The following is a 20,954-nucleotide window of genomic DNA, read 5'->3' on the forward strand; positions in this document are numbered from 1 at the left end:
GGAGAGCTGAGCTGAATCTCGGATATGGTATGGGTATGTATGCGCACACACCTTCATTAATTCGCTTTGGTAGCCAGCGATTTTCATTAAAAAGCCGTCAGCGTATAATAAATTTTGACCATTTTTTGTGATTTTTTCACTTTGCGCCTGCTGAGCTGATTTCGCCCGGCTCTTTATAGGCTTCATTATGGACCCAATCTGTATGCCGTATGTATTTATTCTGCCCGGCCAGGCGACAGAACATAATTTTAACGCTCTTTATCGCGCCGCTCCGCTGCGCATGCGCCCTGTTCGGGTCGGATCGGTTCGGATCGCTTGGATCGACACCCGATGCGAATATTGATTTATGTTTGGGTATTTTTGCAATTTTTTTTTTTTGTGAGTGGAATACTCAGTTTCAATTCGCTTGTTAACTATATCAGCGCATTTGATCTCGTCTCCCATCCATTTGACATCCGACGATCGCGAACAAACCTGACCCTCTCGACCCGTCGAACGACAACTTAATCAAAGCCAAGCACAGATCATAATTTATCAATATCTTTCAGACAGAAAACACGGCAGGAAAACAGCACACGGAATGGGAATACAATAGTCAAATTAACAAAACTATACATATACGTATACGTATTATTACTGTCTGACTAACGGTTCCAGGTGGTCTGGTCTTTGGGGGTCCGGCGGCTTAACAAGCCGTAAATTGTCGGCCCAGAAGCTTCTTACTGATTAGAGCGAAGACTCCTATTGATAGTTGCTATTAAGCCAAGCCGTCAAGGTTGGCAGTCGCTCGCCTTGAGTCCGCCTGTCCGCCTGTCCGCCAGCGTCAGCTGCCACTGTACGTTCCATTTAATGGCATCATAATAGAACATATTTAAGCCGAAATGTATCTATTATCCGACCATCTTCTGTTGGCCAGCGTAGGAAAGGTCATGCTTGGCCAAAAGCGGCGCGGAAGCGGCGTTCCACCAGCCCCTCCGAACGACGAACGCCGAACGCCGAACGGGATCGCGCTGAATAGATTTCAGATCAGAAGTTCTATAGGTGAGAGGACTGTACGTAGACTTGCGTCACAGAGAACGGGGAAGTACGATACCCTCTGAAAGGGTAGATCCGATGAACAATATTGAGCATAAACAGAAGCACTATTGGGACCCACTCGAACATCGCCAGCCTTCTGCGATGCCCCCTTTCGCGTAGGGTAACATGAAAAGCAAAAGCGCTAAGTTTCATAATTCTTAATTAGCTTAAAACTAAACTAGAAGCGGTCTTTGTCTGTCTGTCAGGCTGTCTGTCCGTGTTGTAGCCACAGCCAGGGCGAAACTCGTTTTTCCGATCTGCGATCAGTTATGCTGCCCTGTCCGACGGAATGACAAATTATGCATAATCAGACGGCAGGCGAGGTAGATGTTGTAGTTAAAGAGAGATTCACACAATTAACGAGCAAATTTATATATTTTTCGCTCAGAAATCTAACAAAATAATAGAGGCATCCCATGCATATGCATGAGATGCCTCGACACGCTGGTAGAAAGATAGAACAAGGCAGGTGACATGCCTCAGCCCGGCAGTGGGTGGTCTAGGGACATGCCCACACGAGATCTAACATCGTGCTGGAGGGCGGCTTGTCTCGGCGAAGTGGCGTGGATCTAGTGTCCACCAGAATTGGGTGCCGCTCCGTCCAGGGATCGCCGCGCCACACCTTGAAGGAGATCAGGATGAGTCCGCTGACCAGGCTAAATCCAGTGCAGCACCACTTGAACCTGAGTGCTGTACCGTTGTTCACGATAAGACAGCCAGAGCTCAGGTCCTGCACGGCCGATTTAACGGGCAGCGAACTGGCCAAAGGTGCAGCCGCCATCCGCTCTCCCATCCATTTGCTCTTTTGCCTGTTGCGCATCTGGGTGTGGAACTGCCGCCAGTCCCTGCAAACGTTATGCTGGAGTATGTCCGCTTGGAAGTACCTTTGCTGCTTCATGTTCAAGCTGTTGTCGTACTGCTTCCGCGTGCTGGGCCTGTGCAGCGTATTATATGCCTCCCACAACCTCGAGAACCGCTCGGGGTCGCAGCTCTGGCTGTTGGAGTCCGGGTGGTACTTTTTGGACAGCTCGATGAAGGCGCTCTTGATTTCCTGATCGCTGGCATTGGCGGGGACGTTCAGAACATGGTACAAGTTCTCCACTCGACGCCTCTGCATGGTTCTACGTGTTTACGAAAATTTTGCCAATTCCAAAACGTTACTGAAAAAGGATACAATTTGTACAACAGATACTGTCGCAGCTGCACAAAATTACTACTTACTTTTTTATCTGTGTGAGTGCTGACAACGATTTGACTTATAAAACACGCCTGCCAACAACTGGTGCCGGGAAAGTGTTGGCCATAATACGATTTGAAGCGTATGCAAATCGGTAGACGCTGATGCGTTATCTACAGTGTTGGCCTGGCCAAATGTGACAAGGGGCGACAAACTTTTGTGTCAACCTCCGAGAGAGATAAAGATAATGATCGACCCTGGGCTATATACGAATATAGTGTGGCCAATTCTGTAAACAGTCACACAATTGTGCTATGATTTGTGGGCCATTATCTCTTTGTCTGACCTTCCGGAAGTGCCAACGAACTTGGCAATGAATCTTCTACGCATGGAGCGGCGCGACGCGTGTGCTCTGAATATAGCCAGCCCGTGCAGCTGGCCCATGTTACACGGCGAATTTAACCCAGAAATTGAGGGGCGTTGAGTGGGTGTGAACTCGAGGCGAGTGGGTCATTTCTCTGAGACGCGACACAACAATTCCATTGAACTGGGCTTTTGGCCGCTGCGTCAGCAGTGCACAGCAGTCTATGTGGATTCCGCTGAAGGTGGTTCAAAATATTTGCACAAGGTATTACCGCAATTGCCGGTGATGGCGTATCCTCGGTGTATCGTATCGGTTGACAATTTCACGCGAACTCCAATGCCACACAGGCCAATATTTGCCCAATTGGCTTACTCATGATAGTCACTCGGGGGCCCAGGCAAAGCTACGAATTAGTGCGGCCATAAATGAAATTATAAATAAAGATGCGGCTATTTATTGTTAGCTGGTACAGCTCGTAGAGGTAGTGTGCCGTTGGGCCGTTGGGCAATCCCATTCCACTCGCAGCTTGACATCATTGGACAGCGGCGTACACCCAGATCTTCATCTTCCCCGGAAAGGTCTGCTAATTCGTTTCAGATGAGCGCGGCCCGTTTGACACCTTCTCACAGGTGTCTGTACCTTGGCAGTGACTGGGACTGCCACTGGGCCAGGAACAGTGACCTCGGAGCAGAAGCGGGTGCCACTATCGCAAAAAGCTGTGAAAATTTAATTGGAATTGACTAAGCCGCCGGGCCGGTTATTGATGGGCCTGTCATTAGTATTTTTAAATGGTTCCATGCCCGCGGAATCCCCTTCTATTTTTACTAGTTCAGCGACATCAGAGCAAGGGCCCTGCCGTTCCCATTCCCATTACCATCGCCTGTGCGTCACTGTGCCACGGCTGTCGTCTGTGGAGCATCGGAACATCATTTGGCCACATCCCATATGTTAATTGACACTAACAATTTGTTTCATAAAGACACACAAGCCATCGAATCCCCAGGTTCTACACGGTCCAGCCAAAATTACCATACATAGGTGGGTATCGGGTTGTGTGGCGATGCCCGTGGTGGTGCCTGGACCCTGGCGAAAGCCTCAGCCAAATGCAAAACGATAATTGGAAACAGGTTATATTTCTATTGAAGAATTAGCTGGCTGCCTTTGTGCCAAACCGAACCAGAGATTTACGACGAGTGGTGACTGGTTGTCTCCGCCGTGCGCTGGCTCATTTGTCTATGGTCTGTGGCCTGTGGCTGGGGACTGGGGACTGGGGTCTGGCCAAATAAAATTCGCGAGCTGCGACTCTTTCTTTTCCATCTCTGCCAGCTGGAGTTTTTCATTGGCCTGCCCCTCCGATAGCTATTTTACGAGTGCTTCTTCTGCGGCGCGACACGCTGGGTCAATGGACATGAACATGAACGCCAAGAAGTCTGCGCCCGCAGAGGCTATGGCTATGGCTCATCGATTCGCCTTGCCTGGTTTATCGAGTCACACGGCACGGCATACTCACTAATACACCGAATCTTAAATTATTCATATGCCAAGTTGAAGGCTGCTGCTGCTGGGTGTAAGCCCATTCGATTGCCAGATTAACTCCACTTGGAGATTGTCCGGGGATCAATTAAATCTAAGTAATAGCCGCTGAGATCCGAACCGGCTGAAAACGGAAATACTCGGAGCTTAATCAAGTGAAACATATTTATTGGTACGAGTATACGTATTTAACATTTGCGAACAAAAAATCGAACGAATTCAGTGAGTGAGTTGTGAGGGTGTCCAGCACTCTGCTCTACTCTGCTCTGCCATACAAAAGTACTCTGCTTCGAAGCCCTGGGATTATAACATTGTTAAATTCGTCTCAAATCCTAAATCTTAGATCTCAGATCCTCCTCTTTATTGTCTCTTCTTGCCTCTCTAGTCATACTATATCCTCTGGTTGCAGTCCTTAGCCTAACTATCGTTCAATCAGACTTTCTGTTGCTTTTCTTGGTTTCTGGGTTTCTTGTGGAAAGTATTTGGAAGGTGCTTTGGTTAACTCTTAAGTCGTCAGGTCGTAAAGGGCGCGAGTAGGTCCCACTCCATTTAGGCCGTGATCAGCCAGGTCCTCAAATAGACAAACGTTGAGGCTGCCACACGGGTTATCTGCTGCGCAAATGCTGCAAGAGAAGACGGGGAAAGAGCATAAAGCTTATTAGATATGCCAGCATAAAAAGAGATTTAACGAGTGAGTACTCAAATAAAGTTCCTGCCGACTGTCGACTGCCGACTGCCGACTGAGATGACTGCAGTGCTAATTTGCATTTACAGAATTGCTTTTATGCTAAACGAACCGCCTTGCCCCACCCCACCCCATGAGCCGCTCTGGGGTCGCAACCCTTAATGAAAATGCATCGTCTTCTTTCCAATACTCTTACTAAGCGGAGAAGTCGCGCTTCTTTGGGAATGGAATATGAATATATGTTACTTAGCGAGCTTACAACTTAAATGATACCGTATTGGTCCCTGAGGGATAGCCGATACAACAAGGGGTACAGGATACAACTGCTCGTCTGCTTCAAGAGTATGTTAGAGTCGGCCTGTGGAGGTCCATCAGCTCTCAGGTGGACTATGGCTCAGCACCCGGCTTATTACGAGCAACGACACTACGAGCCCTCGTAAAACCCAACCCTGAGCCCTGACAAATTGACAAATGGTCTTGGTCTTGGGTTCGGGAAGGGGAAAACTATGCTGGGCATTTGTGGGGCATCTTTCGTTTTAATATGCCTTGATTAATTTGCATTTTGGGGCCTGAAAGCAACCACCGGCAGGCATACGGAAGCAGCAGCGAGCTTACGGGCATAATTGTAAATTTATTTGCATCATAAATTAAGTTTTCTTCACTTGGGCCCCCGTCGCTTCGGCCGTAAATATGCGATTTTATTTGGTGTTTTTCATCTCGGTTTTTATTGATTCAATGTAACGCCAGTGTAGCCCGTAATTAGTAGTCGTCACTAAACCGAGAGTGATACTCGTAGAAGCTTCCTGAAACTGATGATGATTTCCAACTAACGGATTCCAACTAAAGATGCGGATGGATGACGTATGTACATATATTCACGAGACCCGCTTGATCGATGGTCTATGGATCGGGAGGTGGAAATAAAAACGGCTCGGCTCGGGTTTGTTTAGTACATGATACATGAGTTTTATTTGTTTGTATTTTTCTTATATTCATCTTGTACCGATATACAATATATTTCGTAATATAATTTCACTTAAATTTTGGTTTCTTTATGTTGCTTTAATGCTGGTTACACATTACATTTTTTTATTTTATTTTTTTTTTGTTTTTTCGTAGTTCCTTACTTTCTCTTGAGTTTAGCAATCGTATTACATTTAGCATTTAATTGTGTTGTCTTTTTTCTGGTTTCTGTTTTCTGTTTGGTTTCTTGGTTTAGCAGAATTTTGGTTTCGATTACGAGTATATGTAGTATAGTATGTATATATATATATATTCAGTAAAATGATCCCTACATTTTGTATGCTCATGTCATAATTTTCAATCCATATGTATATATATCTATTCATATACGGTAATATCTTAAACAGCAATTATACTTTGCATATGTATCTCTGTCAAATGCGCGGGCTCTGCATCTCATTGAATCCGCATCCGCATCTGCGTCCGCATCTGCTTTAGTTTAAAGTAAGTTCTGCGACAATAATAATTATAATTAAGTTTTTAACAACGTACTGACACAAAACATCGTGAACATCGTCAAATACTGGTACACATAATACGAGTAGAACTCTGTTTTTGTTCCGCTTTAGCTGTGTTCAGGTTGAGGCATACTAATGCGTCGGGTCGGTCGTCGTCGTCAAACGATATTCAAATTCAAAACAGAAGATGAGGACCAAACTCTGAGCTGAGCTGCCATTTTAGCCATTTAGCCATTTGGCCATCTGGCTGCGTGTGTGTCTGTGTGTGTGTTCAATTTTATGAGTCTCGATTTATTAATTTTTCGATCTGCTCTTGACTTTTGATCTTTTGCATGTTCAAAAGCAGTCGCATCTGTTATTTTTAGTTACTCTTCTTATACTTAGCTCTGTTTAGTGAGTGTGTCTGATGCTGATGCCAGCTCGGGATGGGTATTACATATTACTGGTGTGTGTGTGTGTATATATATTTGAAGGCAACTACAACTTGCGGTAAAAGCTAATCTCAGGAAATCATATTTACGAGTGTGTATATATATGGGATATGGTATATGGTCCGATGGGCTGTCAAATCAGAGAAGAGTCAACGCAAAATGCTTGGCATGGTTAAAAGCTAACAGCTTAATTAAAGTTGCTTTACTTATGCATGTAACAGATACTTTTGTTACAGATACTTTTACCTTTTACCTTTTAAGTTTTAGCTTTGTTTTATTACCACTAACAAGTAAGAACACATATTTAGCCACAATTTTTTTTGTTTCCCGCTTTCGGTTCGGTTCTGTTCGGTTCGGTTCTGTTCTGCCTGGTTTAGTGTTTGTGTTTGCTGCTTAATTTATACAAATTGCCTACTTAAAAAGTCATAAATCAGAGCCATACTTGCGCGCTGCACCCGCTTGTGTCGCTATCCACTATCCTCTATCCGTTATCTGCTATCCATAGTATATGTATATATAATTAAACTAAATAAACAATAGGCCATATATTGATATGTATTTGATTTTATACATAAAAAACTGTATTCAATTTGCTAAATCTTCCTCTAAGTTTATTTCTGTTTTTTTTTTTTTGTCTCTTATTTTAACGCTAAGTGTGAGAATTGGTTTGGTTTCAAATGCATTTCTGTGCCTGGTAATCTGGTATTTTGGTTTTACTCGTATCGTTTCTTATTATTCATAATACTCTTTCGGATTCTGCTTGGGCGTGGTTGTGGGTGTGGGTGTGGTTTGAGGGCGTGGCTTGTGGGTGTGGGCGACAGTTTATTGTATTGTTTTGTATTGTATTTTATTGTATTGTATAGCAATCAACATATTACATTGTACAGAGAGTTTGTCTACCACCTATATTCGATTTTATTATCAGATGTCGTAGCTGATATAATTTTTAACTTGTTCTTAATACACAACAAACAAAAAACTTGAACTATGTTTGGTTTTTGTATTAGTTTATGCCTATTTCTGTTGTTGTCTATACAAAACACAAACCCGATCCGATATCCTGCTCGGGTGCCTAATGTGTGCCGTATCTGATTAAAGACTGATCGTGTGTGTCTGTGTGTGTGACCAGCATGATTTCATTATTATCATAGATTGGAATACATAATTAGGGTGTGTGTGTGCGTGTGTGGGTGTGTGTGTGCTTCCGTTTCCGTTTTATATACTCGTATAAATTCTTTTACAATTGGCAGACTACTACAGCAAAAGCACACTGCGACGTGTTCGTGTGTTTGTGTGTGTATTGTATGTGTGTGTGTGTATAGGTACTATGTATGTACACTATATAGATGGCTTGGAAGAACCGCAACGAAGAGTACAAACTGTGTAAATCATACAAAGTGGCATACGAGTGGTGCGCCTCTGCGGAATGTCCATATTTCCAGGTCCATATATAAAAATTTAGATCTATAAGCATAACACTTGGAATTTTGTCTTTCATTCGTTTGCTCCTTTGCTTCTAAGGCGAAATATTATATTGTCAATTCTTTGGCTTGAGCCGAAAACCATGCAAAATGACAAAAAAATATTCCTAACTTCGGGTGAGGCGAAAGGAATGGAAAAATGTTTTTCGATTGAGATAACGATAACGATAACGATAACATAGTCGTGGAATGAACTCTCGTGCATTCAATAGGTTTCTCTTGTTTCTCTTGTCAAAGGCAGAAGGCATAATACACACTAAATTCATATCTTTCGCTTACTACTCATTAACCCTAGGTCTGGGCCCGAGTGGGCCCAAAGCCAATGCTGCCGCTTGGGCCCCGCTCCCAGCCGGCCTGGAGGTTGGCCGAAATGGGGGCGGCCCGGGCAGCCTTGGCCTTGCCGGAGGCCCTGGCCCTCCGAACAGGGCCCACTCCTCGCTACAAAATGGATTAACTATCAAAGTCTAGTCTTGGGTTTTTTAATCATTTACTTTTTGGTTTTAGTTTTTGTTTTTTGTTTTTTTTTTACTTTGTTTTGAGGCGAACATGGTGCAATCATTGGGAAGGTTGGGGTACTGAGGGAAGAGGGATTAAAGCTAGTTTCTTTGGAGTTTGTTCACATTTTTATTCGGGGACTTAAACAGTCCCCCAGTTTTAGACAAAGTTTTCTTTTAGTAAAAAAAGTTAAAGTTAATCCTCGTTCATTCTTTGTTAATATTTTTAATGCAATTTCGGTTTTGTTTTCATATTCATATTCATATTCGTTTTCGTCTCTCTTCTTGCATGGTATAAAAATATAAATGTCCACATTTACTCGTACTTAAAAAATCCCTTTGTTTAAGTTTTGTCCTCATAATAAAGTGTCGCATTTGCTTCGTTTTTTGTGGGCCTGGGCTGTCATTTCTTTATGAAGTATTTAAAGTAGATTGTAACTTAGGAATGCCTGGTGGCCTGTGGATCTGCTCACTCCCATTCCCATTCCCATGCCGATTCTCCTTCGATTCAATGGAACTACAATTCGTTTTTTTTCGTTTTCGCGGTGCACTTGTTGCATAACTATTTGGAGAGTTCTGAAGTAAGTGGTGGCTATCGGTGCTAGCATTGGGTGTCGAGTAGTATCGGAGGCAAATAGAACAGAGACGGAATGGCAGGCATTTTCCGATCAAAGGCGGCCTGCCATTGACCTGCCACTGACCTGCCACTGACCTGCCGTTGACCTACAGCCTACAGTGTCCTAAGTGTCATTAAGTTTTCGTAGTGGCTACAGTGGAAAGCGAACATCGCTCAAATAGGACTCGACAACAATTCTTCCTAATACAACACAACATTATCATTTCATTTGGGTTTCGCTTTTTAGACTTTAGTTTTTGTATAGTTTTTTTTGTTTGTTCATTGGTTTTAAATTGGTTTTAAAACGTTTAAATGTTAGCAGACAGTTAATGTTACATTAGTCGTGCCGCTGCTGTTCTGTTCTTCATAAGTCTAATACTTGCTGATCTATGTATTATCAGATAGGGTGTGGTATTATAATAATAGTTGATAAAAATAGCTTAATTAATATCAGTGTGGCTTACCTTAGTTAATTTCGAAAGGTTTTCGTTTTCGTTTCATAGTTAATACATATTGATATGCCTTTAATACGATTACAGATTACAGATTACGATTACGATTACAGATTACAGATTACAGATTACATTTACGATTACGATTACGGTTTGCTCATTAGTCTGCGACACACACTGAACTCTAGGGTTTGACAATGATCTATCATTTTTCTTGATTTACTTTTGAACAATATTTATTTATAGATACGAGTATAGACATACCAAGTACACTGTTTCTCATTATACATTATTGATCATTATACATTATACAATAAATTTGTTTTTGTTTACTCATTGATCCAATTTCACTAAGTGTATAAAATTTCTAATTACCATTACTATCCAATCATATCATTTATTTTGTATCTCTCAATTTTCAATATTCAATTTTTCCTCTTCACCGGTTGTCACTAAGCCAATTTGTAAAACGTTTAGTACAAATACAATATTCCGTGTATATATATTTTGTTTGTATGTATATGTATATATATATATATAATATACTGATATGTTTTGCCATATAAATATTTCCTCTATCCCGCCCTAAGCTAAACTTCCTTTTGTGATCGATTCTTTATTACAATTTATCAATTTATCAATTTGCTTTTGCCTTTGCTTTTGCTTTGGTTTTGTTTATTTTTGCAAAAAATTTGTTTGGGTTGTGCTGGACTTGGGTCTCATTTATATCTCTATCTCATCCATCTTATCTATCCATTAATTTCGTTTTCTTTTCCATTTTCCTTTTCTTTTCTTCCGATAAACCAACGCCAATCGTTTGTACAATACAAATGTGTTTTCTTTTCGTTTTTGTTTGGTTTTGTTTGATTTTCCAAAAATTTCCACTTGGTTGTTCTCATAAGAATCTTGGGTGCTTACAATTTGTGTGGTTTCCCTGGGAAAGCAAATCGAAATCAAGTGACCAAGTGACCCCCCTCAACCTAATATGAAACCAATGCAATTTGGCCAAATATCGTTAGGCGACAAGGACTCCTCCGAACTGAAAGCAAAAATTGTGCCATTAAATGCGCTCAAGATGGGTGTGGGCGTGGTGGCTGTGCTCGCACGCCCTCTGGCAAAAAGTGTCTGGTTTTGTCTGTCGAACGGGCGAATGGAATGGAATTCCTGTGTCCAGTCTATGTAAACATATTCAGGCTGCCCCGAGGGCAGGACAAACATTTTCAATTATCAAAAGTTCTGTTTGGAGACTGGCTACTGGCTACTGGCTACTGGCTACTGTCTCCGTCTCCGTCTCTGGGCCAGGTTCCTACAAATCAAGCAATTTAGCGTCAGCGTCGTACTACACAAAAACAATTTGGGTGTCTCCCGGTCTGGAGAGCAGCCAGATTTCCACTCGGCAGACTCTCGTGTGATATGCAATATTTAGCTGGCTTCTTCTGGGGGGTGCAGAGAGCTCTAATTTCCTTCTTTTTTTTGTTCAATTTACAAAGGTTCAGCAATCGCCATTTAATGTTATCCTTGGATCGGCGCTAACCGATTCTACTAGGTTTTCTCTTCATCCGTTAACAAATTTGCTGCACAATCTGCGTTTCCGGGTGCTATTCGTACTTTTACATAAACATTTTCGGGTTTTCTTCCGCTTGCTAAATTTTTATTAATATATGTGTTTTAATTTTAGGTGTGTGTGGTGTGTGTGTTGTGTGTGTGTGGGTGTGATTTCGTGTGTATTCGTGTGATTGGGTACTGCCCGAAATGGTTTTCTTTTAGAAAACTCCTTTGGTTCTCAAGGCGGCACCGATGTAGAGCAGTCCAGCCAGCAACAGGAGCTGCAGCCTGGGGGATATGGAAGCACTTCCCGAGTCGCCATCGCAACCTGTACCTGCCAACAGAGGAGGGAGAAATGAGTTTAAATCTGTTCGGGTCTCAGGCTGGGGTCGTTCAATGATTGGAATCAGATGGGCAAAATGTAAGAGTATGTGAAAGGAGTCGCCTCGCCATGATCTTCGCTCCTACATCAGCTGATAAAATTTGTGGCACTACTTCTGCATCCGATCAAAAGCCTACAGTACAAGCCAAATACAGATACGAGTATGCATATAGTATATAGATATATCTTGATATATTGAAAAAGCAGTTGGTTTTAGTGCGATTTTTGGTGCATTAGAAACGAAACGAAAGGAAAGGAAACTTAGGATAACTTCACGCGAACTTACCTTGACCAAAACTCCTACAAAACGGTCTGCTCTGCTTTGCCATATTTTTTTTTAATATCGTTAGACAAACAGATGTGTATTCTGTCAAAAGTTGTGTGCTAATTCATTCGAAAGTTGTTTGGCCACAACAACTCGGATACATATTAGTGTATGTATGCGTATACGTATACGTATACCCCGGCATACTCTTATAATACAGCAACACCTTCACCTGATCGGAGGGATCGGATTTCAGCCGGCCGGCAAGTGTCTTCTGCAGCACGTACACACACACACAATACATATGCATGTATATGTGTAAGAGTACGGAACACTCGTAAATGCCGGGGATGACTTGCTCAACGACTTAATTTATAATCCTCACCTTGGTGGGCAAAACGAGGTGCAAGTGTGCAAAGAGTCTTAAAATTAACGAAAGCAAAGCAAAATCAAATCAATTTCGAAATCAATCTTCCGCCAGTTGGGCCATAAATTTGTGTATATAATGTCCAAATTGATCATATTTCTTGAGCTCGTCTCCGTCCCTCTCTCTCGCTGCGACGCGTGCATTTAATTTTGCTAATTTGAATTTAAAAGGCTGAACAAACCATAGATTATACGCTCAGAAAATAAAAAAAAATAAATTGGCACAACATCAGCGCAAACAGTCTGTACGAATTAAACCACATCGAACATTTGAAACACGTGTCGTTAAACGCACACAACACCAGCAACACCAACTCCATCCACTCCATCCACTCAACCCAAAACGAAACGAAACGGAACGAATCGAATCGAAACCGCAGCCAAGAGAAAAGGCTAACCAACACGGGCCATACAAATTCAAAAAGATATTGTATCTACAGCGTTTTGTATCTCTACTCGAGCACGCGTGCGCCTGAGTTATGACATGGCAATCGCTTATTTATCTCAGTCTCCCCCCCCCCCCAGATCCGATCCAGACCCAGCTGGTGACATTTCGACGTAGTACGGCGGTGCCAGCGTGTCTGGTATCACATCAGGACGAGCGACCAGTTCCCATTGTATAAGATTAATACAAACTAGATCGGTGAGCGGCGATGGGCGACCGGCGATCGGCGATCGGCGGTTTCTGGGGGCTTCGGGTGAAATTTTAAATGGCCATTAAGGCAAATGGGAAGCATTGTTGGCAAGCGCTTTGACCATAAAGAATAAACCGCTACATATAGAGATGCAAATTAATTAATTTGCCAAATCCAGAACCGGTTCGGGACCTGGGTTTGCGGTTAGAGCTCTGCTAGAAACGGGGACGCGACGCGGGAGACGCTCCCCCTCTCTCTACACTTCTGGGGAGTGCTAAGTGGAAACTTTTACTTCAGCCAGATCAAAAGTGGAGCTTGTCATATCCGAAAGGCCGTCCCGGGCCGAATGATCGATGGGAGAGATATTTGAAGTAAGCGCTTGCACCAGCCCCTGCGCCCTGCTCCCTCTCCCTCGCCCTCGCCCTCGCCTTAGCCAGGGATCATTTGCATACCCGTTCGCTGGATCAATCGATCGGATTTATGTAAAACCAAAATTAGCTTTAAAACCAATACAAGCAAAAACCAAATACAACACAGCAAATTAACATAAATTAAGTTTTTATTAATTGGTGAGCTAGTAATTTTCTTTTGTGGCTGTGCTCTCCGCTTCGCCAACCACCAAGCGTCATCCACTGATGCCGGTCCGGACCAGACATTGTGGCGCGCTCCAATACGATTGTGATCTTTCTCCCAAAACCCAAAGACCGTCCAACTGTCCACTCATTTTAATGGGCCCCAAGCTTTTACAAACTTAAGTGCAAACATAAAATCGGACGCCCACCCTCTCTCTCTGCATACATAAGTATATACTTCGAGTAGACTTCGAGCAGGGGACTTATCATTGATCACTGTCAGTGGCATATGCATATTCACATTTCTTTCTCGGTCAGTCGTCCGATCTGTCTGGAAGCTCATTTCCCTGATTGATGCGCACATTTTGGGAGTCTGACAGCGCCGTAAATAAAAGCCTCGGACTCCGAGCTGCGACGAATGCTGCTGCGCATAAATGTCATAAATTAAAAGCATAACTATTAAATCTTTCACCGGAATAAGGCTGGAAACAGTCGAGCCGAGACTCTGACTCACGACTGCCACTAAGTCGAAGGGAATAAATCTTGGTAACTGTATCGCAGCTTGGTCTGGTTAATCATCAGTCTTTTGAATGAATGTTGCAATCGGCTTACGGATTGTCATGCTAATTGGCACGCCTCGTCGGACCGCGTTCAAAGAAAGCTGAGCGTGAAGTAGGATAGTCGGTACTGGACATTATCAGCGATGCATTGCGATGAATAACCGATGTCCATTTCATATTTTAATGTTTCGGCTGACCACAGTGAACTCCAGGCGGAGAACATCATCCGAGCTCGTTTTGAGACGCTCGCGTTGAGGTGTGGCACTGTCAGACGCCGACAGCCATTAGCGGGCTTAATGCCACTTTTTTACGATATATCGTGGCGAATACGAAATTTATGTTAATGGTATGGCAAACTTACACAAAACGAAAACAGCACAACGCAACACAAAAAGAACACCGAACAGAAACAGAAGTAGAAGTAGAAGTAGAAACCGCCGATGACTGTACTTTCTTTCAATTGGATTTCTGTGTGCCCATCTATTCAACCGTCCCATCAATCCGGTGGGATCCATAAGGTCGCCCACTCACCTGCCCAACTCCTGACTTTCGGTAAGTAATCGTTCCAGAAGGAACAGCGGGCCGCCAAGGGGCCGCGTGCCAGTTTCTCGATCTTGTCATCCGTGCTGAATATGTAGTAGACGGGATCCTCCTTGGAGAAGTTTGGCCACTCCTCGCCATCTTGGGCGGGGTTGCTGCAAGGAGAGCTTTCATTATAGCGAGCTGAACTGGTTGTGGCACTCGCTGAGCCGACGCTGCCATAAAGCAGACGAAAGCTAAGTGAGCTTTCGGGGAAAAGCTCGTGCTATACTCACCCGGACTTGGCAAACTCGATGACCGCACTGAGCATACGCTTGCCCAGCTCGCGCTCCACAGGTCGATACTGCAGAGAGTTGTTCAGCGGCTGGCCGAAGAAGTACTCAATCTCGTCGCCGTGCATCACGCCCATCCACTCGCCCCACAGCGAGGTGCTTGAGCGCTGGAAAAGAGGGAAAAAAGAAAGGAAACGTAAGGAAAAACTCGTACCCAAAGAGAGAGAGCTACGCCAGCTCGACAGTTTCCCGGCTACCCAGTTTGCCACTGCCGTCGTAAACTCGGCCAGAAATTATGCAGATAAACATCTACCCTTTTTATTTATTTATTTGATTTTGCTCCGCTCGCTGGCTGCCGACTGTTGGCTGCTGGCTCGCGCTGCCTGCAAATGGCAAATATTGTCGCAGCATGCCGCGCGGAGAGGCGCCGCGGAAAAACCGAACGAATGAATAAATAAATAAATGCCTGGTCGACTGGCAGTCAGCTGGAGCTCCAAGCCCTGTCGCCCTTGACAGGACACGGCAGGAAAGGCCCCGCGTACTCGCCTGTTTACTCGTACGTATCGTACATATCGCGCAGCGGTCCTGGTTGCAATTGCATTTGCCGAGTAGGGAGTGCCCCAGCATCACGTAAATGCGGCGTGTGCATAAGGACTGGTCCAGCATTGCGTATTTGTCCCATTGGGACAGGTCCCTTAATAGTCCAGAGCTGACGCGACAACATTGGCAATTATACCGCACACGCAAATGATGATTTGCATGTGTTCCTCTTTCATGCGAATGAGGCTGAGACAGCTTTATTACATTCACGTTAAAATAACACTTTCTACCTACGGCTAGATTAACCCAACAAGTTCCTTTTTTACTAGCTTGACTAATTAAGCTTGATAATTAAGCCTTATATAACAATTTATGGAGTATGTACGAGCGGAATTGTATAATACACAATCCGTATTCTAAGATGGAAGGATGAATCTAGCCATGCACGATTTGAATCAGCGACAGTAAATAATGATTCTATTTTATTTGTTAGCCGAAAAGAGATCTGATTTCGATAGCCGCACAGCAGAATTATATATACCAATGAAATACTCTAAGGACAATCCATCTATCCACATTAACAAAATTTGGAATTTTACATTTTAAGGAAATTCCAAGGTGATATTCATTTGGGAAAGCCCCCTGCCTACAAGTGCACAAGATGGGCCGCGATTTATCAAGAATTTACGGTCAGAAAGTAAAATAAAGCCGACCAAAAATAAAATATCGGGCAATGACATTTATCATCACTTTCGGATGAGCGGAATATTCCACATTTGGCTCGTACTCAATACTCGATGTGTTCGTTGGCGTTGTCTGCCAATTTCTCTGTGAGTTTTTCTTTTTTCATTTCGTTCGTCTCGGGCCTCTTGTGATTGAGAGTCCAGTCATTGTGGCATGCTCACACGCACATTTTCGTTATCATGTTGGATTCGTTTGTCTGTTCTTTCTGCCCTACCATTTCGCATGTTTCTTGCTTTGTTCGTTTGATGGCCCAATGGCAATATTTTGTAACACACTGGACCAACTGGACCAAATTGCTGTTCTTACTAATGATCCGGTATGCGGACCTTTCACAGTCACAAAGCACGTAACACACATACATAAATACATAGATTGTATTGTATTGATTATGTTACATTTTATATGAGATATTTGGATATTGTTCATACAAAAACACTAAGGTCCCGATGAAAAAGTTAGGAAGGAAAGGAAATAGTTGGTAAACTATTCGCATACATGCTAAATATGTATGACATTAATATCGGTCTAGTCGTTTGGGAGGAGTTTTATAATGAAAGTTGAGATTTTTAACCATATTTACATAAAAATAATTCAGTCAGAAATCGATGTTTCTCGCTGTTGTTAAATTGTTTCCGACTGCCAACTAAGCCCTTGATAAATGCTAATTAGGTAATGTACATTGAAAACTTCAGTCTCTTGTACAGCAAAGCATAAAACAGCCCAATGAGATTCACTTGACCGTAAGTCTATTCCGTCAGACCGGGGTGTACCACTTAGCCCTTCAGCCCAAGTTGGCCGCAATCGGGCTTTGCATGAGCTGCACCTTGACAGGCTGGCAGCCAAGTGGCCATCGCCGGAGCTGCCAAGTCGCATAATGAATAGTGTCCGGGATCTGGCAAGGGTAATTCTGGTAATGTGGAACCGTTGCCGGGCTGTAGTGCGCTGCTGATGTTGCTGCCAAGTTGTTGGAAATTTATGCGACTTGGCCGTTGGCTGTCGGGACACACGTCTCCACATGCATATATAAGTTGTACAGTACTCCTGCTCCTGCTCACGCCTTTCGCCTTGCGCCTTTTCGCACAAATAATGAAAAACTGTACGCAGCCATAGCAGAAAATAAACTTTTTTGATTTAAGCGCAAAATTGCAAACAGCAGAGAAACTTGGACTCTGAGGTCATAATGGGAAACGCCACGGTCGAGTCTAGTTGAGTGGAGTCGCAGTCGCAGTCCGAGGCGAGAAGGCGAGGAGGGAAGTGAAGTGAAGCGGTGGAGAATGGAGTAGGGAGGAGTGGAATATGAAAACTTATTTAAGTGCCAGGCACGTTGCACGCTGCAGTAGTCAAGAGAACTCGGAGCAGAGGAGGACCAGGAACAGGAGCAGCAGAGGAGCAGTGGCTGGTCAGTCAAGCATGTTGGGGGCCCCAGTGGCAACCAAGCAGAGAGACAATCTGGCAGGCACTTTAGCAGCTGGCGACCCCATTTGCCATGCTTCGTCGCCCCATCGTGGCCCCGTCACTCTTATTGGACCCGGGCTCGACCCGGCCCGGACCGGACCGGCCCGGCTCCTCCTTCTTCGTCTCGTTTATGGGCAAAGTGAGTTACGAGTTTTGTTGCGGCAACTTGACGGTTGTAATTAAAACTAATTTCATTTGCTTTCATTTCCATTTAGGAGCCAGCTCCTGACTGCCAACTGCTGCTGCCGTAACCAGTCCAACTGTCTCTGGGCTTGGCGCTGTCCCTGTCGCCGGAGCTGCCCCTGATTCAGCCAATGGATTATTAACAGCCGATTGGATTTAAACAATGCATCGACATTGACCCGTCGACCGTCGCACCCTGCACCAATCAGTACGCATTATTGTGATATCAATTGGAAAGAGCAGCGGGTCAACAGCCAGAAGTGTGGCACACGGCGTATGAGTAATATTGCCTGATTTTGGGAGCCAAATTTTCAGTAAAATTACCATTTATCACCAATCAATATCGACTACAATTCCTAATTATATTCATACATACTCGCATACGAGTAGATATACATATTTCTATTCAGACTTCAGGTAAACGCACAGAAATCAATACGTCCACGCTGCGTATACGCGCTGTGAGGATTGCGTATTGGTTAATCATTAGGCCGATTCAGGTTTATTCTGTTCTGTTCCTATCAATCGGGAATCGGCAATCGACAGACGACGGTCGGTAGTAGAAACCGCAGCCAAAGTCGTTTAAACAAATAACTGAGGGAAATTATGCCCCACACGTGCAGGCCATGCGGGCCGTGACCTCGTAAATTGAAGTTTCATTAGTCGATTCTGACTCTGCCCCTGAATCCTCTTCGTCCACCACCCCCTCACCTAGCGCTGCGCGGCCCGAGTGGGTCGTGATCCGGTAAGGATTGCTACTGCTCCTGCTCCTGTGCCCCCTAAGTTGTTGTTTCTGGTTCTTGCCACTGTCTCGCCCCAGAGCTCCTTCTTGGCAGGCAGTGCGTGTAGTTTAATTGGCGCTGTGCGACCGAGTGTATGAGTGTGTGCCTGGTGCCAGGTGCCAGGGGTGGGGGTGTGGGTGTAGCATGTGAGTGCTGTTTATTCGTTTGTGGGTGTGTATTGCGTGAAACTTTTGGTTACCATAATTATGGCGGCCAAGGTTGCCTGCCAGCACCGCCCCAGCAACGATGAAACGACTATGAAACAACAGCGAAAACGACGACAACACGACCCTTGCCCCGGATGGGTGGCACTGGGACACTATGAAGTCCAATCAAATGGTTTGCACGCGTTCTAGCTGTCTTCAACAAATTGCTTGATTAATTGAAAAAGCCGCACGGACAGGTGGCATGCCGTGGCAGAGCAGCCGTTGCAATCGGAGCACGCGCTGTCCACAGTGGCCATATCACACGGCAATATCTTCATCAACTGGCGGTGATTTTTCAATCATGACAATCACACAAAATACTGTAATTTAAGGGTAAATACATATATGTACGTACACTCGTAGATTGCAGTATTATCGCAATCGAAGAGCTTGACGGATTAAGTGGATAATACAATTGTTACCAACGGAAAACCGCATCACGGCTCGAGTCCAAGACACGAAATATTAATTTATGGATCATTAGCTCTTTTTTTGTTATTTGTTATGTGGGTACCAAAAAATTTCCTAGAAGACTTATGATACGGAAAAAGGCTTGGGAAGTCGTGAATAATCTTTTGGAGAAAATAATTGTAGTTCCTTCTAATATTTTTCCAGCTTACTCGTCTATAAAGGGCATTTATCTCTAATATAGGCTCTACGACGAAGATATGAAATGAAGATACCATCGTTAACAGTATGCCTGAACATTCCCATTTATTCTTTAAAGTTTTTTAAATCCCCAAATGTATCAGAAAAAGTCAGTTTGGTGCTGGGACTAAAAATGCTGTGTCATAGTGTAGTTTGTAGCCATAAAGTTAACAGTTTACTTTAGTTTTAAACGAGCCACAAGATACGGAATAAATCAACCTTTAAAGTTAAACTTTAACATTACGCGGCAAAGGTTCCAGAACTTTTGCTCAAACAATTTACAATAATTATAGGGGCCATAAATAACACTGATTGGATTGTCTTAGCTCGAGCTATTCTTGGCGGAGGCACACACTCATCTGTGACATGCACCTGACCCCATTCCGGCTAGAAAACTTTCGCTTTCAGTTGTGTTCTGCAGATTAGCCGCAAGCTCTGCTCTTACGTGGCCCCCGGCGCCACTCAGGATCCCGGCATAGCCTGCCCATCAGCCCGACATTAATAATTAAGGCAGACACAGTCACGTTGACATTTTCCGCTGCCGCCGCCGCTGCGTTGGCTACTGCGGCATGCCCTGTAGTCGCATTCGTATTCGTATCTGCTGCGGGAGGATTCCGCTCCGCTCCGGCCGGTCTCCGGTCTCTGGCCGCCATTAGCCTTGTGTGCAATTTTAATGACAAACAAATTGCAGTTGCCAGCCTTTCCTCCGGTCTCGCATGCATTTTTGCTTTCGCGCCACTTGCGCCCCATTTGACCGCATTTCGATTGGACGCACGCGCTTCAACGCCATCTTACGTGTCAGAGCCTGAGAAATATTTAATGATTTGCCGGCAGTGGACGGTGGAACGTGAACGGACAAAAAGCGAGTACGTATACGTAATATAATCACTGTGTAATGCAGTTCTGGATCTCTACAGTATATTTTCGCTTGAAACTCTTTAACCATTCTATAGGTAATCCCCTTAAATCCCCTTTACTCACATGTTTAAAGAAGTAGTAGTGCACAGAGGCGCCTCGCTCGGCCAGCGCCTGGGCATACTCGTTGGTGGGGCAGGTGAAGAAGTGATCGCCCACGGCGTGTCCAATTTGCTGCTGATTCTGATAGCCCGGATTGCCCTCCCAGCTGGTGTACTGTGAACGGAGAGAGGGGGAGAGAGAGAGAGAGAGAGGAGAGATTAAAATGCAGCCCGAAGGAGGTGGCCCCAACTCAATCATGGCCATTATGTAAGGCTGTTAAGCTGTCTGTTTAGTCGACTTCCGCTCGATTAATCTCGACTCTAGGCACTCCTGCAGGGCTGCTAATCCTGGAGCTGTCAAATCCATATCTACAAGTGACGCATGGAACTGCAAAACGAGCTTTTCTGGCGACAGGACAAACTAAATGAATAAAGCCCCTGAATGCAGTTCA

The 20,954-nt window shown here is 44.2% G+C and overlaps 3 protein-coding genes across 7 annotated transcripts in view; 1 reads left to right on the plus strand and 2 right to left on the minus strand.

Moving 5' to 3' along the window:
* Positions 1 to 1,465: 1,465 nt before the first annotated feature.
* On the minus strand, positions 1,466 to 2,235 carry LOC6587651 (chaperone protein DnaJ). The gene has a single exon (XM_002013875.2). It carries the CDS (start codon positions 2,192 to 2,194, stop codon positions 1,577 to 1,579), a length of 618 nt encoding a protein of 205 aa, XP_002013911.1. The 5' UTR covers positions 2,195 to 2,235; the 3' UTR covers positions 1,466 to 1,576.
* A 2,063-nt stretch (positions 2,236 to 4,298) lies between these two features.
* LOC6588527 (acetylcholinesterase) overlaps positions 4,299 to 20,954 on the minus strand; it is a 39,850-nt gene continuing 23,194 nt past the window's right edge. For 3 of the 5 annotated variants that reach the window (XM_026994850.1, XM_026994844.1, XM_026994839.1), the window contains 4 exons: positions 20,528 to 20,677; positions 14,992 to 15,155; positions 14,708 to 14,871; positions 10,569 to 11,670 (listed from right to left, as the gene is read on the minus strand). In XM_026994850.1, the coding sequence (XP_026850651.1) occupies positions 11,555 to 11,670; positions 14,708 to 14,871; positions 14,992 to 15,155; positions 20,528 to 20,677 (594 nt within the window). In that variant the 3' untranslated portion in view covers positions 10,569 to 11,554. Of the gene's footprint in view, positions 4,775 to 10,568; positions 11,671 to 14,707; positions 14,872 to 14,991; positions 15,156 to 20,527; positions 20,678 to 20,954 lie in introns of those variants that run through there. The other 2 variants (XM_026994859.1, XM_026994855.1) reach the window with 2 other exon arrangements.
* On the plus strand, positions 17,538 to 17,979 carry LOC113567343. The gene is made up of 2 exons (XM_026994864.1): positions 17,538 to 17,866; positions 17,943 to 17,979. Exons 1-2 carry the CDS (start codon positions 17,569 to 17,571, stop codon positions 17,954 to 17,956), a joined length of 312 nt encoding a protein of 103 aa, XP_026850665.1. The 5' UTR covers positions 17,538 to 17,568; the 3' UTR covers positions 17,957 to 17,979.

Source organism: Drosophila persimilis, unplaced genomic scaffold (genome assembly GCF_003286085.1).
Source record: "Drosophila persimilis strain 14011-0111.01,24,50 unplaced genomic scaffold, DperRS2 tig00000000-arrow-pilon, whole genome shotgun sequence".
Taxonomy (NCBI): Eukaryota; Metazoa; Arthropoda; class Insecta; order Diptera; family Drosophilidae; genus Drosophila; species Drosophila persimilis.